Source organism: Crocodylus porosus, unplaced genomic scaffold (genome assembly GCF_001723895.1).
Source record: "Crocodylus porosus isolate Cpor-Errol unplaced genomic scaffold, CroPor_comp1, whole genome shotgun sequence".
Classification (NCBI taxonomy): domain Eukaryota; kingdom Metazoa; phylum Chordata; order Crocodylia; family Crocodylidae; genus Crocodylus; species Crocodylus porosus.
Genome location: NW_017728907.1, coordinates 59,334,932 through 59,362,810, shown reverse-complemented (window position 1 = coordinate 59,362,810; position 27,879 = coordinate 59,334,932). Strand labels below are relative to the sequence as shown.

The 27,879-nt window shown below is 44.0% G+C and overlaps 1 protein-coding gene across 3 annotated transcripts in view; it reads left to right on the top strand.

Annotated features, from left to right (window-relative positions):
• The first annotated feature begins 7,539 nt into the window (after positions 1–7,539).
• KANK4 (KN motif and ankyrin repeat domains 4) overlaps positions 7,540–27,879 on the top strand; it is a 35,444-nt gene continuing 15,104 nt past the window's right edge. The window contains exons 1-7 of one of the 3 annotated variants that reach the window (XM_019531549.1): positions 7,540–7,668; positions 13,459–13,543; positions 15,631–17,649; positions 18,718–18,829; positions 20,672–20,902; positions 25,047–25,134; positions 27,612–27,831. In XM_019531549.1, the coding sequence (XP_019387094.1) occupies positions 13,528–13,543; positions 15,631–17,649; positions 18,718–18,829; positions 20,672–20,902; positions 25,047–25,134; positions 27,612–27,831 (2,686 nt within the window). In that variant the 5' untranslated portion in view covers positions 7,540–7,668; positions 13,459–13,527. Of the gene's footprint in view, positions 7,669–8,641; positions 8,868–13,458; positions 13,544–15,630; positions 17,650–18,717; positions 18,830–20,671; positions 20,903–25,046; positions 25,135–27,611; positions 27,832–27,879 lie in introns of those variants that run through there. The other 2 variants (XM_019531550.1, XM_019531548.1) reach the window with 2 other exon arrangements.

Sequence of the window (27,879 nt, the reverse complement as noted above, 5' to 3'; positions counted from 1 at the left end):
CTTTAGTTTGCTGCCTGTATGTGATGCATTTAGCATTTCCATTTCCTAGTTCTTTCTCTGCAGCCATGTGACTTGCAAGTAAAACACTAAATATTACAAGACTCACAATGAAATTGCAAGCATTGGCCACAGTTTTTTATAAGATCACTTTTTGTCAGAAAAAAACTAAGCCAATTAGCAAGGAATTTGTGGGGGGAAGGATGTGAATCTGATGTTTTCCCCTGTCCTGGTAAGCTATGCAAAAGGGAGGACTGTGGATTTATTATGCCCCTGTGTCTTGCCTTGTATTTGTCTTTTTAATAGAAATGCTGACAAGGAACTATATTTATGAAACAGGAGTGAGCAGTTTTAGTAAAACTGATAGCGGTGTAACTTTATTATTGCCATCCTTTTAAATGGTCATTTAAATGCCCAAAGACTCTTTGGGTGTCACAAATGATTCTGAAAACAATTGTGTTTGATTGATTAATTAAATTGGGATTTATTATTTAGCAGCCAGCTTTATTTCAGTTAAGTACTTGGCAACTACATTTCTTTTTTTTATGCATAGACCCAAGTAAAGTGATACTTGGTTTTAGCAAACATCTGATGTTCAATATGCTGGCTACCGAGTCTTGGTTCTGTTAGCCCTCGGCTCTAAGCTCTTGGCTCTGCACCTGATTCAGGTTTTTGGAAAGCTTTTAAAAGCATTTTTATTCTGCCTAAGTCTCTCTTTATTCTCCCTAATCCCTAATTTTATTTTCCCTAATTCCCCCTAATGAAGAGTGCTCTCTTAATCTGGGTATGATTATTTGGCCTATGTGGTCCAGCCCCTAACCTCCCTGACCCCTTAGGTTTCTCTTCCATGTTGCACATTCCCTGGGTCTTTTTCCCATATGGGAAGATTATTCAGTTGCCCTGCCCCACGATTTGGTGGTGGTGATGGCTTACAGCAGTAGGAGTCAATGTTTCTGGCAGACATGCCACAAATTGGCCCCGCACCCAGTCTCTTTTCTTTACCTGAACTGGTGCTCAACTTTCTGCTCCCTGCCCTGTGCTCCCTGCCCAAGATACTGCCCTTCTTTCTGCTTCCTGCTCCATTTACCTTGTCCACTCACCAATCTGCCATGACACAGAGGCTTCCTATGCCACTTGTGACACCCATGCTGCCAGTTAGCCACTCCTGGTTTACAATATCAAGATTGCAGGACAACAGCGTGGTGCACATCCATATATACCCAACTTATGCCACTACTTCAGCAAAAAAATATCCCTAGATAATCCCATCCCTAAAAGTGCAGTAAAATGGAGAAAAGATAAGATTACAACACCTACAGAAAGTAAATAGTTCTGGGACCTAGTGTACCAAAAGTACAAGCTGAATGTCTTCTACTCTGAGGCTGCCACCCGAGTCACAGTGGTGGATATTGGGATTGCAGAGTGGTCGCCTGCCAGGTGCGCAGAACACAATGGTTAAAACTACTGTCCTGAACTCCACTGTACGTTCACAGGTGACCAGAAACTCCTGGTGCATTGCTGTTACGTACTGGCATTGGGAAATCGCATTCTTTAAGACTGAAATTCACCCTTCAAGAGAGGTACCACTCCTCAAAATAGGGCATCGATGTGACTGATAGGATGCAACTTCTGAAACAGAGTAGCTTAATCATGCCATAGCTATAGTTTCCAAATAGTTTCCAAATATACATCCCCTCACTTTGTCATACCTAGCTAAATATAACACTTTTAATCTTTCCTTGAAAGCACTTTCCTTCAACCTCCTAAATATTTTTGTCACTCTTCTTTGACCTTCTTCCAGTTGGCCACTGTTTTTCTGATAATGAGTTTCTATCTCCCACTAAATGTATGGATTAATATTCTTCAGCTTGAGCTTTTCCAAGTTGAATCTCATTTTGTTATCTTCTTGCATCCCTTTATAATCTTCATATGTGCCCTGCAGACACGTACATGCCTGCTTAACTTTCCTACCAGGAGTAATTTCACTGATTTTGTGCTGCTATTGACGGTATTCTCTTAAGCATAAGTAATGGTCTCTTAAGTAATCTTAAGCATGTGGGTAAGTATTTGTTGGCTCCGGGCCTTAGGTTGGAAGTGTCCTGGAGAAGGAACCCGGGTTGTTTGTATGTTTTGGAACATGGTACGTAGTAGCAACATTGATAAAGATGACTTTCAGGCAGAAACGCTAAGGTATTTCCAGTTTTTAAAACCTACAGTTAAAATGAAGGGCTGTTTCTAACCAGACTGTGTTTTACATAACAACACTATGTTTCAAGCTTTTGTCTTCTTCCTCCCTGAAGTGAAATTCCTGTTCTTGCCTCTCCCTGGCTGCGCATTGTTCTGTACTTCAGCTCATCTGAGTTTACTGCACAGTTGACTTCCCTCCTGTGCTGCTGAACTCAACAGATTGGAAATGCATTATTTTTTTTCTCCGCATATCTAAATAGAATTGAAAATATGTGTAACAAATATTCCCTGAGAGGCCATACATATTCTTGGTGTGTCTGCTTGCAACAATAGCTCTGCTGGTTTATTGTGTAATCAAGCAGACCGCCTAGATAGAGCAATTTTTGGTAGCACTCGAAACGCTAAGGACTGGATTCCTCGTAGATAGTTGGCACAGGATGGTTTAGATGACATCTCTCTGCGTCAGACTGGCCTCTTTTCCCGGCAGCAGATTCATCATAAGGCAGAGCAGGTGGTGTGGGCCCTCCATGCTCTCCCGCTGGGTTTCCAGCAGATGGGGGAAAGCAGCTTGAAGCAGTTGTCTTCAGCGGCACCTGGAACCCACCCATGGAGACTACCCAAGAGTTGTGTTAAATGCTGTTTCTTAGGCTTTGCTGGACACATGAGGACACAAGAAAGATCACAATAGCTTTCTTCTTTCATCTTCCTTCTACACCGACTTTTTCATGGGCAGCCTGTAGCTCAATTTCAGCTTTAATATCTCGTCAGCTATATTCAGGCCTTGAAGTACTTGAATCTACTATTTTCTTTCTCTTTTTTCCTTTGCTGACTTTTCCCTTTTTTGGTGTGCGATAAGAAAAGCCAAGACCAGGGGATTTAAACCAACATGCTATGCAAGTTCACAAATAGAAAAACAGGAATCCAGAAATGAGAGTGAAATTCCTTCCTGAGCCATTTTAACTTACATAGCTGCTCCATACATGGCAAATGATCTAAGACTTTACTGTACTGCATGGCAGCATTTGGGCTAAATACACAGATTGAAAATCACCACTGTGCAACAAATTCAGTCTGGCCAAAGCTGCTCTTTACCGTCAACTCTGTAATATATTGCATGACCCCGCTCTCTTTAAGCAACAATATTCTGAGTGTTTTCACTGACAAGTGCTCCTTATAAACAATTGAGATGCGTATCAGTGCTGGCAGCCAAGCCGAGAGCAAGAGGCAGACAACTGAATACAATTGTCAGAGCATCTTAACCATCAGGTAACAAACTCCATGCTCTTAAGGAGTGACACACAAGAGAACAACTGGTCAAAGTGCTTTCCTTTCACAGCAGCTAATGAGGTGAGCTTGAGTTCACAAAAGCTTCTGCTCTTTAAACATCTTAGCAAGTCCGTAAGGTGCAATATCTATCCTGCCTTCTCCTAGCTTCAGACTAACGTAGCTGCTTCTCTTCAAAGAACTGCAACACACAGCACAAATACGGCACAAAGGTTTGGGGTTAAACTCTGTTTTTCCTGCAGTTTGGTTTTTACATCTGTCTGCAAGCGGATGGTGGAATTTTACTGCACATGACACTGACACCTCCCCGAGACCTCCGCATCTACAGCAGACACTTGACCAAATCCTTCACTCCCCTCCCAGGTAAATCCCCTATCTGGATGAAATCCTGCCACAGGCCCCAACTGGCAAGCCTCATCAGCACAGCACTTCTGAATATATCAGCTTTAGACATGCCTATATCCCATTGGCTTCAATGGGACACAGTACATAGAAACCTAAGAGATAGCGGTTCTTTCTGGTCCTGAGTCTATTGAGTCTAATTCCCTGCTATAGCAGTCGACCATGTCATTTAATATCTTTCACAAATTTATCAAGCACCATGCAACTCATGCAATGTTAGCTGCCCTCCTGCTGGAAGATTTTTCTAGACCCTCATGTGCTCAATAGGAGCAGACTTGGATCTATGCTGAAGTGAGTAGCTGCAGTGGGGCCTTAGGGAGTTGGGTCTAGATCCACAAAAGGACCCAAGGACTTATGACAGAATTTAGGCAGTTAAATCCTTGACCTTTTAGTTGATGCAAAGTCCACAGAACTGATGAATGTCCCAAAAAGTCTTGAATTCTTCTTGTACAGTAGGTCTGCTTCATCAGGAAGGATGGGCAGTGAGCTCTGGCCTGGTGGTGTAATGTGGGAGTCCTGGGTTTGAACCCTCTTTAGCCAAGGAGGTCTCACTTCTGGGTGAGTGGTTTAACCACTAAACAGCCATCTAAAGATGGGACCACTGTCCCCAACAGCACTGCCATGCCCCCTTTCTTGCACTGTGAAAGAAAAGAATGACAATTTGGGCAACTTAGGTACCTCACTCCAAGAGCGTGCTCAGGCTGTGAAATCATATTGGACAAAAGAGTCCATCTTAAGCCTGCAAGAGCAGTAGAGTTTAAAACACACCCCTTTTGTTGCATGTGTAAATGGCCCCTTGCTGAGTGAAATAGCTGGAGTGAATCCCATTCCTAGTACCTGACCTTCCCCATGCATTAGATAACCCGTGCATTATTTAGTTACTTATCTCAGGGCTGTGGGTTGCACTCCGAGAGCCCAGCACTTACAGGTTAGCTACATCATAAAGGCTTACGTTTTTTTGTGAATCTAGCCCTTGAAGGATCTGCTGCCAAGTTTTGCCAAGGTTTTGCCAACAGAAGGTTTTAGCTAAGAGAATCTGAGGAAGAAATGCTCAGAATAAGACCAGACTTCTGAGTGTTTTAAAAGGAAAAAAAATAACTGAAAAATTCCACCCAACTGTATTGGGATGTCTATGATGTATTATTTTAATTATCTATACTGAATATTGAACATACAACCACATAAGAAAGGACAAACACCTATGAATATCCTCAAACAGAATAAATTGATAGAGCATACCAATGCATTTTGACAAAATATGCAGGCCGTAGCAACACAATAAAGCATGCTGGAAGTTGGATTTGAACGGACTGCAAGAAGAGGAATAAGACAACACAAGTTTGTCACAGCAGCGCTGGAGGGTGCCTGTGGATTTAACAAAGCAATGGAGAGAATAGGTGGGGTTTTCAGAGCTACTAAAATGACTGGCTCATTGTTCATTAGTCATTTCACTTTCTGTTCATGTGCCAGCGCACAGTGTTGCCATGTTTGAGTTGCCACTGCTGTTTGTACCCATCAATATTATTTTTAAAGGTAATGCAGTCATTTCACTATGATCTTATATGAATGTTTCATTCTTAGGTTTTGCAAAACCTGATTTGCACAAAACATAACCTTTAAGCCGACTGTCCTGGCTGTGCCTGTAGGATGTGAGCACAATCCATGTCGCCTTCAGAAGTAACATAAATATTCCATGAGCTCCAACAGGATTTAAGAAGCATAAGTAGCTTGGTTTGCAGGAGAAGGCTATGATCAGACATGTCTGTCTTTCTGCTGATTACATTCCCAACATTTTACTTGCAGTGCCCACTGTTTTACCCGTGTGCCTTAGTTAACACAGTGGTTACGAGGGGCTGGATTCACAGTTCTGAGAAAAAGTAGCCCTGTAGGAATGCACAATCTAGGCCCGGCAAGGTGAGACTCTTCCACAAGGTGATCGCGTTCCTCCAAAGGCTCCAGTGCTAGGCAGTTGTCAGTCAACCTGCTGAGAAGACCTATTAATATTCACTCTGGTGCCTGCTTTGTGATACGAATGAATACTTGACTTGGGGCCACTTGGTTTACAGAAGCCCCTAAGTATTGATCGAAACTCTTACAATTTGTTCATTCTGACTCAGGACAGATTGCAAAAAAGCCTCCATACTTCATTCCCAGTCTCCATAGCCAGACCCACCTTCCTAGTTAGTAGGGCTGTGCAAAGCTTTGGACCCAGATTCGATTTGGCGGCGATTCGGCCCAATTTGGTGGCTGAATCTCCAAATCCGAATTGAATCAGAGGACCCTTTAATCTCTTCGAATCTAATCGGGACCCTCTAAATCAAGTTGGAGAGATTCGGAAAGATTCGGCACATGACGCGTCTCACAGGAGTGTGGGGGAACCTCCACATGCTCGGCAGTGGACCTGGAAGTGGACCGGAAGCACTTCTGGTCCACTTCTGGGTCTGCCGAGGAGCGCGCGGGCCCCCCCCAGCCTTCCCGGCTCAGCAACTGGTGCCTCCTGGGTCTAGGGGGCACCCGGCATCCCCCCATGGCCAATTGGTGAGCAGCAGGGGCACGGGGTGGGGGGGCCCTGCACGCTCCCTGGCGGACCCAGAAGTGGACCCGAAGTACTTCCAGTCCACTTCCAGGTTTGCTACTGAGCATGCTGGGGTCCCCCCGCACTCCTGTGGGATGCTTCATCCACCCCAGCATCACAGCGTCCACAAACCTCAAGCTACACAGGAAAAACTTTTAGAGCTGTGTCTATGTCTGAATCACTGATTCTTCAAATTGGCACCGAATCTTCAGGTTTGGATTCAGCCAAATTGAATCAGGGACAGTGATCCGAAACAACTAATCGAATCACTGTCCTTGATTTGGGCTGAATACAAATCGAATAGGGCCCGCTTCACACACTCCTACTAGTTAGCTTAAAGCACATCACTCGCCTTCTGTGTCCATATGGGCAAGCAAGAACAGTACCCTTAACTCGTTTGTGTGGGTTACACACCTTCTACTTTACAGTACTATGGAGAGCAGACTCTGCAAGGTTGCTACTAACTCAGGTGAGCAAGGACTGGACAGGTAGAAGCAAGCGTAGGGAAACTTTGAGTGAACTCCCTTCTGGGCCAGCACAGCTAAACCAGCATGGGTCACTAAAAAATGAGCACAAAGAATCAAAATATATGACCTGTGATTATCACTGTGGGGTAATACAGTGTAATGAATTACATACCATAACCACCTTTTCCTCTGCACAGGTTGCTAAATCTCACTCTAGTCCTTTATTTCTCTGATTCATTTTTAATTCTATCATTGCAAACCAAGAGGGCTTTGTCTTCCTCTCATTCTTGGGACGTGGAATTTTTTCAGCCGTACAAAAGGCGATATGTAGGGCTTCTGTTACAGGAACCATGCCTATATTGAAAGGCGTGTTAGGAAATGAAAACTGACCATTTGAAAACCAAAATTATGTTACAGCTCAAGATCCAAGAGATCCAATTTTCACTAGAAAATGTTTTTCTGGTTTCATCTCAACAGATGCTGTAGTAGCAGTTGATGCAAAATATGTCCCACTGAATAATGCATACTGCAATGCTTTTCCAATTTACAAACTATGTCTTACCCAGAACTTGGGGAGTTGTATTTTTTTATTGCAAATGTTGGTTAGAAAAAGAACCTTTCCCTTTAACATGCTTGCAATGGCATCTCAGGACCGGAGAGTTACTCACTGGCTCTTTCTTTTTATCTCTGAAACCTTTTGCTTTCCTCAGTGTTTTATGCTGCTTTGACTGTGATTTCTGCACTGATAAATCCAAGGTAAAATGTTTGAGTATTTTATTTTGCCTGCATGACTTAGACTAACTGCTTTTCTTCTGCCTTTATTGATCCTCCCTTACCTTTCCTTCCTTTGGGTAGCACAGCACAGTTTTTCTTAAGCGCTGGGAACAGCAATGCTACGACACTCCTTGGTTACCACTGTATCCTGCTGCTGCTAACAATAACTGCGACAACAAGAGATGGATGATCAGAGTTTTAAATGTGCCTCCATTCAATTACTGGGCATTTTAAGAGGTTCTTGCTTGCTCCTCCAGAAGTCCTCTGTCTCTGCTGCAGTTATCAGCTGCCACATGATGACCTGCAGTTCACTGGGGTGTTGAATCAATAGAGTGGTATGTTCAGTAATTACAGCAGATGCTTTGCTGATTTTCCTGTCCTGTTAAATAGATTCACTGCCTTTTCATCAGCTCCTCAGAACAGCAGACTGATGGGTGTAACTAGAGGAATATGAAACCATAGACAAAATAGTGAATTCTTAATAAGATCTTTCTGAGATAACTCATTAAGTTATTGGGGGTGGGGGCAGGATTTCAGGCAAATGAATTATTAAGGTGGAGGCATCCTGTAATTTCTAATAAAGCTTCTGTCCTTTAATCACGGCGACTGTTTTTATGTTTGTTGGGAGAAGCGCTAAGTAGAGTAAATGATGCATCTGAAATAGCCGAGCTGCAGAATGCAAAGCAAAGCTCAGTAGAAAGGTCTGTGTCATCTAGGAAGAACTTCAATGCAAAGCATTAGATATAATGAGACCTGCATAGTTAATTATTGACTGATTTTTAAATAATCCTCCTTTTGATAAAGAAGATAAATGTAGTCTGTTGTTGATTAGACAGCATTTTGCCTTTAGTGCTTTGGGAGACTGTATGTGCTGCTGATAGAAAGCAACTAATTTTTTGGATCCGACTTTAACTTTCTTCAAAAGCTTGGTTCAGAGTAAGAACTGTGCTTAGCTTACTAGAAAATGAACCTTTTGTCTCCCTCCTTCTGTTTTAGTTAAACTTGTATTTGCTTTTCAAGCAAGGTCACTGATCAGCTGACCAACTTTTTTAACAGCTGGAAAACACACATTTGCTGCTCTGAACCCATAACTGTTACCTCTCAGCACTGAAAAAGATACCTTTGTGAAAAGGGGAAAGCTCTTCTGTACTCTGGCTTTTTGTAGATGGGAGGATGAGAAGGTAACATGGCAACGTACTCTTTTAATGATAGTTTTCCTTTCATAACGAAGTGCTAAAAATCCAGCTACTGCAATGCAGGAGAAAATGACAGGCAAGGACAAAAATGTTGTGATATAGTTGATGAGATTTTGTTAATGTGTGATTTACCGGGAATGAACTCTGTTTACAGTCACAGGGTTAAATGTTTCTAATATGTAAAACTATTAGCAGAAACCTTTTCTAGAGTGACTATTACCTCTACTAGTCTCTGTGATTCAGTTAATTTGCAGCGGTAATCTTCTGGAGGCGGAGAGAAGGTACTGCTTTTGTTATTGCTGATGGGGACGGCGGGGGGTCTTACTGTGTCATGCAAAGGGATGCAGAGTAGATGAAGGGTTAAATGAGACTGTAAAGAAATACTCTTTGCGACTTGGCTTTTTAAAAAGACAGTACATAGTCATTCCAAATGGGTTGCTTGAGGGAATGAAAGTACTTCAATCTACACTATTACCTTGTCAAATATCTGACTTTTTTATTTCCATTTCTCCACATATTCTTGCCTCGTGAAAAGTATTTTAATATAAATATGGCTTCATCCTCCCCAGGGCTGTTCTTTGTAGTAAAACTGAAAATCAAAGATGCTATTTATGCTGATGTGCTGTCTGCCTGGAGATTAAAATACTGTGTTCCTCCCTCTTGTACAACACAGGAAAAGTCTGCAAATACAAAAACCTGAGACAGGGTCAGTTTAACAAGTTTAGACATAATGTTCTTTTTGTCATTGTATTTTCATCGATCATATTGACGGTGCCTGGATACAGTATTTACTAAAGGGGGGAACCAGCTTTACTGAACCTCTGAAATCCATGATAGAGGGGCGAGATTATTTCGAGAGAACAGGGCGCAGAACCAGGTCATTAGTCCAAGTCTGACCCAGGCTGGCAGTAACCGAAGGGCATTACCAAGCTGGAGGCTGTTCAGTAGCATATGTGCAGTGAGTTGTTGAGTTTAGTCCTGCCTCTCAGGAACAAGGATGCACTTTAAATGAGTTTCTTACTTATGCTAGCAAACAAGGACTGAGTCGAGATAGTCTCTCAGGCCCCAGAATGGCTTCTCTAGGGACCTGATCCGAAGTCAGTGGGGTGGGAATCTTTCTTTAGGATGGTGGATTAGTCCCCAGATTAGTGGCCAAGCACACCATTACTGTGGCATGAGGCGTCTTAATCTATAATCCCCGGACCTGCTCTTCAGCAGGCTTGCGCCACGATACTTGAGGAGCAGGTTTGGGTGGCGCTGCTGTAAGGGCAAAGGGAAGCCAGACATACCAAGGGATGGCCGCAGTCTTAGGGTGCACGGCACGGCCCACAGCTGGGCTCTTGCACAGCCTCAGCATTGTGTCCGGCGCTCGTATTCGCAGCTGGAATTTGTCCTTTTCCGACCTTTTCAGCTACCAGATTTTTCTTCTCGGGATCTGACTTCCCTCAAGTTTTCTACGGGGCAGAGATTGAAGTGTTATGTGAGGGCTGTTTCTCCCCCTTATTAGACAGCATGTTAAAACCAGTTGGACTTTTATCAGCCTGCCTGAGATTTCAGTGGAAATTAAATAGCATTTTGTTTTCGCCTAATTGGTCTATTGCCAAAAAAAATATGTGGTAGAATTAGATTTGAGACCGTTTGGAGGCTATTGTGAAAGCCAGTTGCATAATTTGCCCCTTTTATTATGACAACTTTCTTTTCTTTTTTTAGTGTTTATTCTAGCTAGTCATAGGAGAGCACTGGTTTGGATAGCGGGGTAATAGGACCCACATTGTTGGCTGTTAGCCATCAGGACCACATACAAATGACACTGGAGGGAATGGAAGTCCATCAGCAATCTGGTAGGGTACATTCAATGCTGTTTTATGAGGTGATTTTGAAATAGATTGGTCAAAAGAGAAAAGTAATAATATCAGCTTTGACTAGCAAAGTGGAACTAAGCCAATAAATGAGCCAATTAGCTGTAATTATCTAAATATTAAAAGCGTCCTATTGATTGGATTTTTTTTTTTAAATAAATGATCCAAAAAAGTGAAACGGAACTGGTTTGAGTGTGGGTAGGATCCATAATCACTACATAATTGCCTGTAATTGGGAAGTAAAATAAAAACATTTGAGAAAGAGTTTAATGTTCATTTTGCCACGTGCTTGTATTGGCAGGGAGAAACAGCAGTCATTGCCTTTCATAAAAAAAAGTTGAGTTAATTAGGGAATACATCAGGAGTATATTGGTTGACATGCAGCAAAAACATGCTGTTGTGAGCTAGTTTTGCAGCACTAAAAAAGGGTCCATAAATTACTTGTCTATCAGTTGTCAGTGTTGCTATTCAGTTACAAATCAATAAGATAGTAATGTCAGACTAATTTTTAAGACTACTCATGTTGCCTTTATATTACCATCCTCAGAGCAGGCTATCTTGCCTGTGTACTACGGTGCTAATTTTGGTGCCAGTTAATAGTGGTTTCGTACAAACATTTAGATCTTTTAAAACTTCCCTGCTAGGATATTACCGCACATGTAGAGCTCTTTCTCTGGTCACTCAGCTGAGGGCTGTGTATCTGGGCAACTTCATTTAAACTCTTTTTAAAACAGGGATACCAGCATTACCCAGCCCATTCTCTGAATGGCCTATTACATTCAACCTAGAATAAATAATATAGTTGCACTCAAAAGTAATCCCAGCGGAAGAGAAGTTTAATCCAAGTAGAGCAGGAAAACTAGATAGGAAGTCCACCGAGAATTTAAATGAGGGAGGAAAACACAGGAAGGTTGTTCTGGATGCTGGATGCTGCACAGGAGAAACCTTTTGCATGAACAGTGGCACAGCGAGAGGAGGACGGTGCTAGCACGAGCGGAGCGATTGGCACAGTGTGGGTCATAAGCCAGTGAAGCTGGCTGGTGCCTGTCTATTAACAGACTTAAAAATCTGGGTCAGATGCTTAAGGCCTCACACAGGCAAAACATTAAGGGGAAAAAAAGCAATTAAGGAACAATTTGAACCGAATCCTGCACTGAATGGCTAGGGTTTGCTGTACTTCTCCCTACAATGAGCAGGAGGTGGGGACTGGAGCTCTTACGTAGCCATGTCCCATTAGAGATACAGTCATCTGGGGGCAGGGTTGAACCCCAGCAAGTCCTGGCACTGGAATTAGCCCGCAGTAGATTTCTAGCCTGCTACCGTACCTTTTTTTTCTCACTGACAAACTCAGGCTATAAAGAATATTTTTTTCCTCTTAGAGGATACGAATGCAGCTCAGAAAGAGAAAGGAGCGTTTTAACTCCAAACATGGGACACAGCCTCCTTACTGGGTGATCTGGGAAATCCCCCCAGTCTGTTCCTCACCTTCCTTTTCCTGTTCGATTTATCAAATAGCTGGCTGGGTCGCCTGACGATCTCCAGTTGCCTCAGCCTCCTCAACCCTTCCCTGCCTGGGCCCTGGATCCACCTGACAAGCGTAGGAAAAGCAGCGGTTTCCTATCGGACTCTTCTTACCTGTCTCCAGCCCCAACATCCAGACTTCTCTTGAGATTTCCGGGACCCTGCACCCTTGCCCTCAGCCCTGGGCTACGAGAAAGTGGGGAGTAATTGGGATGGGGAATCATACTATTCATGTTACAGTGTCAGAGCTGAGCATAGCTATGAGTTGTGTTTTTTCCAGGAGAAATATAGCAGTGTTGTAGCCATTTTGAAAAGAGTTACTATACAGTCATACACTAAAATACAGGTACTTCTCACTTAACGTTGTCCCGGTTAACATTGTATTATTATTATGTTGCTGATCTATTAGAGGACGCACTCATTTAAAGTGGCGTGGCGTTCGCTTATAACATTGTTTGGCCGCTGCCTGCTAGTAGGTAACTACTGTGACGTATTTGGATTCGCTTAACATCATTTTGCTTAAAGTCACATTCCTCAAGAACAGAACTACGACGTTAAGCGAGGAGTAGCTGCAGTGGGATTTCTCTTACAGACATTTAGTGTGAATTTTCAATCTTTGGTCACTCCACATAAAGAAATGACAAACCAGCCACCTTTATGCATAGTTTAAACCCCTTGCAGTTCTCACCGGGACATGACATATTATGCAGCATATACATTACATACTATAGCTCATAGTAATCAATGTATTTTGGATAAAGAGTTCATATGCTATTGATCATGGATCTAACGGCAAATTTCCTTGACATCTCTTTTCCTTCTACTCCATTTGGAATGATCCGAAACGTTAGGCCTCATTTTATAATACTTAAGAAAGATTTCATTGTAATGTACTTATAAAACAGAAACAGTTACCATTAGGAGGGGAAGTACTTATTTAAATATGCTTGAACGTGTTTTCTGATTATAGCCAGGCCACAGAATGCTTGAAGTAAGAGTCCAGGTACAGTAACTAATATCAGCTTCACTGCCTGGAGACCTGACTTTTATTAAGCCGCGAAAAAACTGCTGTCATTGTCAGACTTCCTGCAGATGGATGGAGGGCCTCAAGGGCAGACAGGAAGTGGAGGCATAAGGATACTTGAACTTCGCAATAAGTGCTAAGCCTTTGTCTAAATGTCTCTTCTGTTTTTTAGATGCAGTAAGGCCTATTGACTCATCTAACAATGTTTAACTGACAACCCAGTTGGATCAACTTCCACAATATGGAAGAAACAAATGGTATGGAGGCAGCATTTTTTCCTCAAAAGCTGTTAAATGGAAGTATTTTCTCGTTTAAAACAATGTGAAATAGTTTGCTTACCAGAAATAGTGTAGGTATGTACTGGGGCCAATGTATACATTTGTTCAAAATGTAAGCAAAATGTATTAAGGACACCCATTTCAAGAACAAAAGGGTAGGTTGTGTACAGTTCAGCATGTGCTGCACTCATGTTGGTTTGACTGTTTGTGATAGCTGGAACGGGGGAAAGCATGATAGTCTTATTGCTTACGACGGAGCACCACACAGTAGCTGGGGCTGTCGGATACGACTCAAGAGACCAACATCTTGTCTCTTCTCTGTCAACAATAAGGATCCTCTTCTGCTTTTCAAACCAGTAGGTCTTTGGCTTCACATTACACTGTTGTATTTCCCTTCCTCATTCCCCTGTTTTTAGTGTGCTGGCTTCCACCGTAGACTGTCTGCATTTCAGTAGTGGTATTGGAAAAGGGCTTAGGAAATCTTCGAGACAAAAGAGTCTAAAAATGCTAGACCTGGCTGCCCACACACAAGGCAGATGGCAAAGGGGAAGAGCGGTCAAACCCTTTCACCCTTGGATGCCTATCAGTACAGTATGCTTTAATCAATATAGTATGTTTTAGGAGAAAACATGTAGTATAAGCTCAGGCTCACCAGTTTGCCTTTCTGATGTTAATAACTTGTACCCATGAAAATAAGAGCATGCAGACATCTATAGGAGAGATGAAAGTTTGAGTATACAGTGCAGGATGTTCTTTATCAAGAGAAGACCACTGAGTAGTCTGGGTTAAGTGTCCACTTTAATGAGAGCCACTTATATTCAATGGAAGATTGTGCCGCTGCGTCTGTATCTCTAAGGTAATGCAAGGAAACAAGTGGCTATTGCAGCCTGAACACATCTCATGGCACCGTGGCTTTCCTGAACTGAAGAATTAAAACACATGTTCTTCTGAAGTTTGACTTTAGAAAAAGTTTTCTTGTTCTGCACAGAGTTAAGTTACACCATTTAACCCTGTCCATGCCAAATGCTTTTTCTTTTAGCACTATTCCTTATAATATGTGTGATAATGTTCGTCTATAGGTTCACAGAAATCTCTTTGTCCAACTTGTAGTGGACCTCAAGGTGCCGAGGAGGCTAAAACCACTAAATATATATAACTAACCTGGCTAGTTTCCATCATGTAGTTTTAGCTGAATTTATCATGCATTAGGCAGCTTTTTATACTTAGACAAATTTGTAGCTTAGCTTACAAAACCAGCTATTTGCATAATTGCCAATTAGAATCATGAGTTTAGCCAATTTTTGGCTTCTTCAGTGCAACAATTACATGATTCAGCTCTAGAAAACAAGATTATATGTTTGGTATGCATTCCTCTGTGGCTCTGTCTCTGAGCAGATTCAACATTAGCATCTCAGATGACAAACGGCAAACCCTTCCTTCTCTCCTTCCCTTGTAGATGCAAACTAATAGCACAGTGATTTAGTATGGCAGCCTTACAGTGTTGCCTGAAGTGACTTCCAGCATTTCAGCAACATGCATACTGATGAGGGCCGTGATTCTCAGCTGCACTGCAGCCGTCTTGTGCTAAGCCACCTGCACAGAGCAGCTCCAAAGGATCACCACAGCATGGGGGTGGGGAAGCGGAGGGGAGTACTAGTGACCCGGCTATCCTCCAACACCAAAGGGTTGGATTGACAGCTCCTATACCTCCCCACCTCCCTGGGCCAGTATAGAGGGCATTACCAGAAGAAGGGGGGCTTCCTGGTGATCTTTCACTTCTGTAATGGCACCATCGAGCCACTGGCAGAGAGTGTAATTCACAATTACCCTTCAGGCTATTTTAACTCATCCAAGAGGGCAAACGAACAACCGGCTCTTTCATTGCACAGACACCCCAGGCAGCACTGCGCCCCTCAGCTCCAGCCCAGGCTTGGGGCTGATGTGGGAGAGATGACTTTGGACAGGGAAGTAGATTCGTTCCAAGCATTTTTCCTTTCCTGCTGAGAACATATCAGGATTTATTTACATTATTATGTTTTCAATTTACCATCTTCTGTTATCCTCAGCAGGTGATCAGCCATCCAAGCCCGATGGGGATACAGATCAACCCAGAAGCCTCCCATATTCAGTAGAAACGCCATATGGCTTTCACTTGGACCTTGATTTCCTGAAATATGTGGATGACATTGAGAAAGGGAACACTATCCGAAGGGTCCATATTCACAGGAAGGCCAAGCAGCCAAAATTCAGCACACTGCCTCGAAATTTCAGCCTGCCTGAGAACGGGTCCCGAGCATATGCTGCCTCTTCCAATAAGAGCTGGGCTGCCTTTGCCCACAGGAAGACATCATTAGGGGCAGAAGAAACCATTCACCTCGTCACAACTAATGAATCGCCACCATTTGTAACACCCGCAGATGAGCAGAGTTATAGAAGAAAGGCCCTTTTAGCTGAGACAATCAGACAAGCTGAGGTCATGCGTCCCGAAGAAGATCTTGCCAGCTGTAGAGGGAGGCCCCAGCTGTTGAGGGCTTCCAGCATGCCAGCCACACTCCCACCAACTAAAAATGTAGAGGAAGAAAGCCAGTGCTCTGAGCCTTCTCAGTTGGTGTCACTTCCTCAGCCTTGTGATGGAAAGAGCTTTACAGAAATCCCCTTTAGCCCTGCAAAAGAATCACTGGATTCAAACCGTCCTGATAGTCTTTCATTAAATCTCCCCAAAGACACAAGAATTGCACAGCAGCAAATGAAAGAGGCTGTGCCGCAAAGCAGGCAGCTTGGGGAACAAGCAAAAACTACTCCTGAGCTGGATCACCAGCCAGAAGCTCATCCTCAGGAGGGAAAGGAAGTCCAGTCTCCACAGCCAAGTCAGCCTGCCACCGTTCAGGAGCTGCTCATGGTTACGGAGAGTGGAGGGGAAGAATCTGAAACGCCAACAATGGAAACCTTTGCACAATTAGTAAAGGATGTATCATCCTCGCCCAAGCTTTTGGATGAAAATGAGAACCATGAAGAAATAGAATTAAACATAAATGAGGTTATGCCAAGCATATCAGAGGAGAATGAAGATAGAAATGTTTGGGCTAGGGAGAATGGGGAATTTTTGGGTCTTGAATCTTCAGTTTGCCACATGGTAGAACCCAGCACAGTCACAGCACTGAAACAACACATTGCTGTTCTGGAGGAGCAACTGAGCACCAAGACACAGGAACTTGAACATATCAGACTTGTGCTAAAGCAGCAAGATGATGAGATCAAGGAAAAAGAGAGAAACATTAAAACACTGGCAAGCTCCAAAGCTCAACTAGAGGAGAAATTCTGTCGGGAAAATACCCAAGAGACCAAGCCATGTGAGCAGGATGGAAATGCCCTGCCTTACCACGATGCTGCAGTGAATACTGAGCTCATAGGAATGGACAGATTGAAGGAGTCCCAAGACAAAGGTGTCAACGTAAATATCTCAGTTTCTACAAAATCTGTAGGATGCGGTGTGGACAACATGAACCTGGAAGTAGAGAAGCTAAGTAAAATGCCAATTCATACAGATCAGGGGTTGGCAGATGTTCATGCTGGCATCAGAAAGAAAGGGACTGCATTTTTGGACAAACAGAAAAGAACTGGGACAGATATTGAGCCTGCTGTTCATACATCATGCTTCACTGAGCTGCAAATAAATGAACATATCCATGATGACTGTCAAAGCCAAAGAAGCAGCTACGATACAGAGTCCCGTGTTGCTCCTGCTCCAACTGGAGAGAGCTATTCAGGGCCTGATTTGAAGAAGGGTCCTGCTGAGGACATAAAGCAAGTCCTGATGGAAGAGGAAAGGCACACTGACCAACAGGATTCATCTGACGCTGATCCTATAAGCCAATACGTTAAAAAAATCCAGGAGCTTTTGCAAGAGCAGTGGATGTGTTTGGAGCACGGATATCCAGAGTTAGCAAGTGCTATAAAGCAGCCGGCATCAAAGCTTAGTTCCATCCAGAATCAACTTGTTAATTCCTTAAACTTGTTGCTATCCGCATACTCTACCCAAGCATCACCAGAGAAAGAGAATTCAAATGCACAGTATCAACAGTTGGGTAAATAATATCAGCAAAGGTCTAAAAAAGTGTCAGGGCTGATTCTCTTCTCATTTACTCTAGAGCAAAACACGAGGCATGCCATTGAAGTCGATGGTGTTATACCAGTGTAAAAACTAATGTCAGTGAGATCAAAAACAGACCCAGTGTGTTTTCTTAACTATAGATAAGGAAGGCATCTATGTATGAGCATGCCATAAAAACAAAATTCAAACAAAAATACTTAAGGGCTAATAAACATGTAGCTTTATTCCACAAGCTCAGACTGTGTGGAAGTCCCACTGTACTACTGAGAGGGGCTATTCTGTCATGTAAACTTGATAACCAGTTTTCTTAATTGGCGCTCATGATTCTTTACTTCATTGGTGAACGTTTAAGTGGTAGGTCCTCTGATGCAAATCAGCACAAACTCAGTGCAGCTACGTAAATGTATACAACCCATGACAAATCTGCATTTACCCGGCCCACGGTCTTTATAAAAAGGTTGTCCCATTTAGAAGCAATAAATAAAGAAGGGGAAGTGAAGTGATTTTATTCTTCTGGGATCAGGAAAGTGACCACTGTTCAGTCAGAGTGATATAAGGAGGCTTTGTAGGTGAAAACCTGGCCCCCCTTTTCCAGGGAGTACAACAGGAGGGAAGGTGGATTGTGCCGCAGTGACCCCATTCCTACACAGCCCCACAAGAGACCGAAGTAGGGTGTTCCTGAGGGCACTACACATGGATTTTAATATTATCAGTATCAAAAGTACAAAAAGACCTATTTCTAAGGAGTCAGAGCAGAGCAGCACTACAGCAGTAAAGTCTAGCTACACTGGGAGAACATGTATAGGTGTCAGTTGCTTCCATATGTTAATATTCCTGGTGCCTGTTAGATCTTTTTTTGTTTTGTTTTTTGTGGGTTTTTTTAATGGCCCAGCTTGAGCCTACATGCAGATACATCCGCAGTTCTATAAAATGGGCAATTAACATGGTTCTGCTTATGAGCTATAGCTTGTTACGGGCATATTAATAAGGTAGAGAATAATCGTTCTATACTTTCTTAATCTGTGATTTTATATTTTGCTAGATCTCTCTCCAACCACAAGTCTTAAATCTATCATGAAAAAGAAAGGTCACGGTTTCCATGCAGGAGGTAATGGAACCAAAAAGAACCTGCAGTTTGTTGGGGTTAATGGTGGGTAAGCATCATTTAAGAAAATAAAAACTGCATATTAGCTTATACGTTGTCATCACCAGCTGTATCACTCAGGAGATAAGATTTTTCTTTTTCAAATCTTTGATTAAAAGCTCATTCAAAATAGAGCCTCTTTTATCCCTTCTTCAGTTTAACATCAATAATTTTCCAGTAAATGCTGATCAGAGAGCCTGGGACATCAGTACTGTTACAACGATAATGAGTGGCACTGACGTAACATCCCTGAAGACTGAGGTCCTCTTCACACAAATCCCTCAGGGCCTAATACAAAGCCCAGTTTAGTTTTTTCATTAACGTCAACTGGTTTTGGATCAGTCCTGTACTGCATGGACATCTGCATCACAAACTTCCACATCCTGCCATCTAAAGTTCCTCAATATTGGGCTGGAGGAACTTAAATTTATGTCAGCTCATTCAAGACAAATAACAGAGACGGACCTATACGCATGACGGACCTCTGCTCCAACACATGCTAATTGGCGTGCATCAGAGCAGACTTCATTAATAGTCTGCTGCAAGTCTGCTGGACTGTGCTAAATTGTGCACTCCGGCAGACTCCGCTTCACATGTATTCAGCATCCCCGCATTGTAAAATGGCAGTGGGGGCACTTTAACTAAAGCTCATCGAACAAGCTTTAGTTAAAGCACCCCCACTGCTGAATACACACGATACTGCAGGTGCTTTAATTAGAGTGGCTCCCAGAGAGCCGCTCTAATTAAAGCGCCCCCTCACCCCAGAGCACATGTATGGACACCTAAAAGTGCTAACTATGATGTTGAGTGTTGTACAAACACTTGTTCTCTAAGAACAGGACCGAGACCCCATCTTTTCATTATCATCCCCTTGGAGCCCCAACGCCAGATCCAGAAGGGACCTAGGTAGCTAAAATCTGCTGAAATCCCATTCCAGGATTTGGAATATTTCTGCAGTCCAACCCCCGTTTGATGGCTGCCTAACCCTGGAAGTGCCTTCCTTTTGGCCCAAAAGGATCCTTAAGCGGCTGCAGTTCTGAGTTGTTCACATGTCCAAAATAGCCTCAGTCTGAGCACCTACCAGGCATCTAATGCCCATCTAAGCCTGACTGGGATTTAGAAACTGGTAGAGTGATGTCTAAACCCCTTGGGTTGCTAGATTAGGTGCATGCACTCTGAGCACATCTTATACACACCAACAGCATTGGGATCTTCAGCAGTCATAGTTGATTTTTTAAAAACATATCTGCTGGTGATGGAGATAGTGATGCCCACCTTTTACACCTTAGCCTTGTGATTAGATCACATGCCCAGGGTGTGGGAGACGGGTTCAAGTCCATCCTGAGCATGAGAGGATTCAAGCCCAAGCCCTCTGCTTCCCAGGAGAGTGCCCTCCCCAGTAGCTGCTCTCTAGACCTCCTGAGAAACTTTGCCTCAGTGTGGCCCAAGATGTCAAGGGCCAGCAAGAAAGCAAGCAAAGAGGAGCCTGAGTGTAGAACCTGGTCCACGATCTCTGAACCATTTGTACATTTTGCATTAAATAATAATTGGCTAAAAACAAAAATAGTCCTCCCCCATCCTCTGAAATTGTTGCTGTTCAATAAATGAGATCCTGAAACTCTTGCTCATATAGAGCGATACGTGGGAAATGAGAGTGGCAATGCACCCCCAAATTCTGGCAGGAGCTCAGGTGGGTTTGGTGCCGCTCGTCTAAGGCGTCCAACATAGAAGTCACTATGGGTCTTATCCAAAGCCCATTGGAGTCAAGGTGTGGGTTCACTGGGTATTGGCTATGACCTTATAATCATTAAGGGGGAAGGAAATGTGAGTAATATATGGTGTCCTCAATTAGTTATGAAACGACTTCAAGTGAAGACACAAGCTGCGAAGACAGCTCATCAGAAGGAAATTCTGACTGCGAGACAGAGAGAAAATACGAGAGTGTAGCGCACAGACAGGTGAGAGCTGCTGACGACCGTGACTGCGCGTCACCTGGAATCCCCCAGTGCACGAGACATGAAGGTGAAGAGCTGCAGGAAAGAGAAGACCCAACAATGGCCAGCACTCAGCACAAGACTGACAGGTAACCAGACAAACAAGCTAATGCTCTAGTTTGCTGTGATTTTTGTTCTGAGTTTAAGTGAAAAGGCCAGCCTGTCTGCTGTCAGCAGAAGTAATAATGTGTGTGGAAAGAGAGAAACGCTGCTATTGCCTGATTATGAGACATCCAGTGCTTGTCTGATGAGGTCAGCGGGAGCCAACCTTTTTGGCAGGTGTGCCACAAATTGACCCCACACCATCCCCAAGTGCCGCTGTCATCCCTTGTCCTTCCTGAGTCTGCTAGTCTGCTTCTTTCCCTGTGTTCCCTGCCCAAGCTGCTACTTTGCTTTCTGCTCCCAGCTCCCTCCCCAGTCTGCCATGTGCCACACAGAGAGACTGCCTGTGCCACTTGTGGCACCAGCGCTGCAGGTTGGCCATCCCTGGGCCAGGTTACCATAATTATATACATAGAGCAAGTTAATAGACTTATGGCTTCATTTTAGGATCTCATAATGCTGTTGCTATCTGTGGGGTAGAGGCTTTTGTGGGTGCGGGGGTAAAGAAAAATAACTCAAAATAAAATTATGTAAACAGGGCTTTCAATCATTATGGCATTTTTCAGAATGCCCTGGCAAAATGCATGTTACAGTCAAATGTCTCCTACATGCTGCTTTTCAAAACTGTGCATTTAAACATTAGATCTAGACTGTAAAAATCACTATTGATCTCCTGTCCCGTGCCCTGTTTATTATGTTTCACAGGGCCCCTCTACCTGTGCAGGTGAATGTGCGATGGGATCCAATGCATAATCCACACAATTGCACGGCCTGCCATGCCACATGTGCATGGCAGGAGGCATGTGTGTGGGATCGTGCATTAGATCCCATGTGCCTTATTGCTGGTGCAGGTGGAGCCTGATCCTGCAACTGCTGTGATCTCCCAGCTGTGGAGCCAGCCCTCCCCTGATGGGTGGGAGATTGCACCTACTTTGGTCATCCAGCCACAGGGATTCGTGAAGCCTCCCACACCCCCCAGTTGCTGCAGTCTCCCAGCTTAAGAAGTGTTTCACACACCCCCACACCTGGGAGATAGCAGCTGTGCCACGTGGCTGCCAGGACCCAGCATCCACAGCTGCGGGATGTTGAGTCACTGGTACCACAGGGTGCTGCCAGGATCCCACTTCCGCAGCTGTGAGACTCTGGGTCCTGGCAGCCATGGAGTGCTGTTGGCACCCACAGTCTGCAGCTGCTGAGCACTGCCAGGGCTGAAAGTCTGCTCAGCTGTGGGACTCCCAGCCCTGGCTGGGCATGGTGCACCCCTGTGGCTGGTAGCCCAGGTAGCCGAGGGGGCTCCTGGCCACAGGGGGGACCCTGCTACACATGCAAACTGAAGCTGGACACACCAGCTGTAATATTATTGCACATTTTCAGGGTTTAACTTTATAGCTGGGTGGACCTTTTTATGATGTGATGAGGAGCATTATAATAGGCTTGGTGTCATGGGATGATAGATTGAAGGATCAAGGCACCCAGAAGGGCTGGGAGCTTCTAAGGAGCACAGTATTGGAAGCCCATTGGTACCAAGGATGCATACCAGGAAATAGCAAAAGTGTGCAGGGACAAAATCAGGAAGGCAAGGATAAAGAAGGAGCTGCACCTGGCAAAGAAGTTAAGGGCAGCAAGAAGTTTTTTAAGTATGTTGGCCAGAAAAAAAGGACCAAGGAAGCTGTGCATCCTCTGTTAAGCCAGGGGGAACTCCTAACCAAAGATGCAAAGAAGGCAGAGCTACTCAACAGCTACTTTGCCTCAGTCTTCACCAAATAAATGAAGCTGCCAGACATGTAATAGGGATTTGCTGGATAAGGAAGGGGGCTAGTTGAGGGAGGAGATAATGAGAGATGGTCAGAGAGCTTTTGTTGGGTCTGAATGAATTCAAGTCAGCAGGGCCAGATAAGCTTCATTCCCAAGTCCCTGAAGAAACTGGTAGAGGAGATCTCAGAGCCCTTGGCAAAGATCTTCATGAAGCCGTGGGAGATGGGCCAGGTACCAGAGGATTGGAAAAGGGCCAAAGTAGTGCCCCTCTTTGAAAAAGGCAAGAAGGAGCACCTGGGAAACCACAGCCTCTTAACCTCATCCCGATACCTGGCAAGTTACTGGAACATATCCTAAGGAAGGCTATTTGCAAGCATCTGGAGGATAAAAGGCCGATTGCAAGCAGCCAACATGGACTTATGAAAAACAAATAGTGTCAGACAAATCTAATCTACTTCTTTGACAAAGCAACTACTTGGGTGGATGTTGAATGGATGAAGGGAATGTTGTGGATTGCTTCTCGGCCTCTTGAAGGCTTGGATCGAAAACATTTACTCTTCTATCTGGACTTCAGCAAGGCTTTTGACAAGGTCCCACATGACCTTTTCATAAACAAATTGGAGAAAAGTGGGCTGGATATAGCTGCTATAAGATGGGTTGATAACTTGCTCAATAGCCATAAGCAAAGGGTCCATATCAGAAGTTCAATGCAGATAAATGCAAGGTGCTGTACTTCAGGAGGAATAATAAAAAATGCAAATACAAAATGAAGGACACCTGGCTGGATGGCAGCTCTTTGGAAAAGGACTTGCGCATCTTGGTAGACTAGACTCAGTATGAGCATGCAGTGTGATGGAGCCGCAGAAAAGGCCAATGTGGTTTTGGGATGCATCAACAGAAGCATTAGGTGCAAGACCCGGGAGGTGATAGTACCTCTCTACTTGGCCCTGAAAGTACTCAGCTGACATACTTTCTAGCAGTTCTGGGCTCCACATTTTAAAAAGGACATGGAGAAGCTAGAGAGGGTCCAGAGGCAGGAAACAAAAATAATGAGGGGCTTGGAAGGCAAGTCATACGAGGAGGAGCTGAAGGAGGTACGTGTGGTCAGCTGGTGGAAAAGGTGCTTAAGTGGGGACATGATAGCAGTCTTCAAATGCTTGAAGGGCTGCCATAAAGAAGAGGGAAAGTACATTTTCTCTCTTGCTGCAGAGAAGAGGGTGAAGACCAATGGCTTGAAGTTTCACGAAAGTTTAGATTGGACATCCAGAAAAATGTCTTCACTGTGAGAACAGTAAGAAAGTGGAATAGACTGCCTAGGCAAGTTGTGGACTCTCTCTCACTGGAGGTGTCCAAGAAGAGGTTGGACAACCACTGGTTGGGGATGGTTTAGGCATCGTTATGTCTATTTTCTACCATGGGCATTTCCTATGCTTCTAGGCTTTGCTGATTGCTCCAACACCCCCTCCCTTTTTTTCTGCTATATGTGTCAGGGTGTTTTTAATCTTCCCCAGAGGCACTGGGTGTTGGCTATAGCTAAGGCCAATTGGATGTGCCAATTCTTCTGCTAGGAGAAAAGTTGGAGGTTCCTGGCTCGAGGGTCTTGCCTCTCCACTCAGGGTCAGACTGATCATCATATTTGTGGTCAGGAAGGAATTTTACCCATGCTCAGATTGGTATGAGCTGTGGGGGGGTTGCCTTTCTCTGCAGCGGGGTAGGGGGAGAGAGAGCATGGTCCTCTACCCGGGACTTCTTAAGAATATATTGACAACATTTTATACAAGCAGGCATTGGCTGTCGTGGTTCCCCTGCTTCCCTTGTGGCAAGTTCGGGTGTTTAGGTCTATGTTTTGTCAGGGTTGAGGGTAGTCTTACATAGTGTTTAGATTATGCTTGCATGAGATGGTTTGGATAAGGATCATCCTGCCTCAGGCAGGAGGTTGGACTAGATGACCTCTGGAGGTCGCTTCCAGCCATACTTCTTTATGATTTCTATGACTAGGTACTTTGCATGTGTAGCTGGTGTTAGTTAATTGCACAAATTAACCAGTTTATTGTGCAACACCTGTAAGCATAGGGGGGGGCCACAAAGAGCTTTGAGATGCAGCTATCCAGGCTCTCCCCACAGCCGATGGGCCTTACAGGTTAAGGGCTGGATCCAGTGACTTTTGTGGGCATTTAGTTGTTGATAAAGTGGGTTTCCTATCAGATCCAGGAACAGAATTGATTTTTTTAACCTTTTTTAAGTTGATTTTTTTAAAATATAAAGGAAACCCATCCAAATTTACAACTGATCCTATCAACATTTAGGCATGTGCTCATCATCTTTGTTCAGAGCTCTCTCTTACAATTCATTTACAAAAATATTTTCCTTTTTTAGATACAAGCCATCAGAAGATTTTCTTAATGGCTGCCAGTTACTGAGGAAGCACCTTTCTGAAATAAGGACCACTGGTGACAAACATTTGGTACTGGTATTTTTCCAATTGGATTCTAACTCTAATCCTCCCCTGCTGGTCCTATAGCTCACTATCTGGATGGTGCAGTGCACGGTTATTATACCACACGTTGGGTGGCTTCATAAGGAGAAATGGGCCAAGCTGGCTCCCAGGATTTTGGTTTTAGATTCATGGCCTCTAGAAAGTGCTCTCTCTCTCTTTTTCTATGTTTCTGTTCACTCATGTCAGTCTAAAACCGAATGAACTCCTTCCCTGCCCCTCTTAAAAAATCTTTTCCTTGTTTTAAATCAGGGGTTCACAACTTATGGCTTATGGGACAGATCTGGCCCCAGAGTCTTTGGACCCAGTCCACAGAGATGTGGCTTCAGCTCAGGGAGGGGTGGGAGTCAGAGAAGGGAAAGGGGCTGTGCCCAAGATGCACCATAGCAAGGAGAAGGAGCATAAGTGGCTTGGTCCTAGCGCCAGCTCATCTCAGACCCAACCTGACCTGGGTCATTTTGGGTTGTCATTGGAAAATGTTGCCCTGTTCTAAACCATAAGGAAACCAAAGTAGCACCCACCCATGCAAACCCCATCCTGCATGTTAAATAGGTAACGGCAAGGTAGTGGTTAGGAGGATTTAGACGATTTCCTCACTGCACTGTGTCAAGCAGCTCTCGGTGCAAGAGAGACTCTAGGTCTGACTTCAAGAACTGCAATGCTGGGAAAGAATAAAGAGGCTAAATGGGATCTATCTTCCCTCCCTAACTAAACAACTGATGGTTTAGCAGGGGCCTGGGTTTCATATAGACTCTCTCTCTAGGCAAGGCTAAAGTGGGGAAGGCACACAATCCTCGTAAAAACCGTGGCCGCTCAGTCTTCGTATATAGTGCAAGAGAGTCTAAAATTGACTAATTGATTTTATGCTGACTAGCTGGGAAGAAGAAGCCTATGCATCATTAGTTTTTGCTTATTTGGAAGTTTTTACTCATCGAGTGGAGAAAAGTTGCACCAGAAAGTGCCTAATGAGCAGAGTGCACACCGAACCCTTCTTTTCACACAGGAGGGCTTCATCACATTTAGAGAAGGGAAAAAAGTTTCACTAGCCTTCTGCTATGTGTCTGTGTAACCAAGGTATTATTTATTGTTCCACAGACACATAGCGGCAGGCTCTATTTTCTCTTCTCCTTTGGGACTGCACTGTTAGTAAAGATAGGTCTATATCGGAGGGGGGGGTCAAGCTCATTTGGGACCCTGGCCTGGATCTAGACTATGGGGCTGTTTGCAGACTGGATCTGGCTACCACCATAAGACAAAAGGAGCCCTGCTCACCTGCTTCTGCTGGGATACACCAAAACTGGAGAGAAGGGCAAATGGGTAGTTCAGGAGCAGCTCCAGTGGTTTGGGACAAACCTGAGTGTCCATTTCCACCTGAGGTCCTTGAGGGTAGCCCTGTAGCATGTGCTTGGGGCTACTCCAGCCTGCCTGCTCAGCCTAATTGCAGTCTCTGGTGTGAACCTATAGGAGTGGGTGGACGGGGCCTATTTTGTTGAAGGTGAACCTGAGGTCTATATGACTTCCCTCCTGGCTTGCCCTGAGTTGGAATAAGGCACTTCCTTATTCCCCTGTGCCAGTTACCCATATGCTGGGTAGCAGCACCTGGAAGAAAACACCCTCCCCACAGATGCAGCTCTCTGCCCCATTCAGGCAGGAACTGGGAATAGGCAGAATCATGGCAGAGTAGAGAGCACCCCTAAATAGCAAGCAATGCAGATATACTGGCAAAGAAGATTCATTGCTCTACATTGGGATGTGGAGGTGTCCAGGAGTCAGACTATGACTGAATTATACTGTGTAGAGCCCAGGCAACTTTTGGGCAATGCACTACCTCCTGCATAAGGGTGGTGGAAAGTCACAGTTTAGCACCGAGTTTGTAGAGCCTTTGGGGATGCTATTTTATTTTGAAAACCAACCTGTTTGCCCAACTATTTGGGAAGAGATGTTGGATCAGCATAGACTAACTCCTGTCATTATAAAAAAGAGCACAGCTGCTGTGGTACATAAAACCAGTGTACAGGTGTTGAGCTCAGATTTGTGTCTACTGTTACCTCAATAAATATAATTGCTGATTGAATTAAAGTAGACGGATAACTGGCTCATCAGAAGCAAATTTTCCATGTAGCAAACCTCACTCTAATAATGTTTAGCGCTATTTACAGTCATTCCCTTTATGGATGTCATTTTTAATTAAAAGAAAAATGTTATCCAACAAGCAACTACTGCTGCTTTTACAGCATATTTTTATATTTTCTTTACCAACACAAACCACCTACACATTTATCAGTAAATGCAAAGTTTTGTTTACTAGCCACAGAGTAAAAATCTCAGCTCTGGCAGTGAACTATCAGTAGGAGACCAACCAGTCCCGCAGTCAGGCCCCTGCACCCTTGCTACAACTAAATGAGAAGTAAAGTCCTATAAGTAACTGTGAATTGTTTGTGTTTTAGAGACATGTCTTCAATTCTGTCTGTCAAGAGTGGTTCAGGGTGTCAAGCAGGAAATCCTCCAGCCCAGAGATTGTTGCAGTGTATCTCAGGGAATTCCAGGCGATTGATCCCCAGTTACTGAAGAAGATTGTAAACCTGGCTGATGGAAATGGGAACACTGCTCTTCATTACAGTGTTTCCCACTCCAACTTTCTGATTGTGAAGCTGCTGCTAGATACAGGTAGGAATTGCGGTGTGCATGTGTGTGTGTGAGTGTGTGTGTACACAA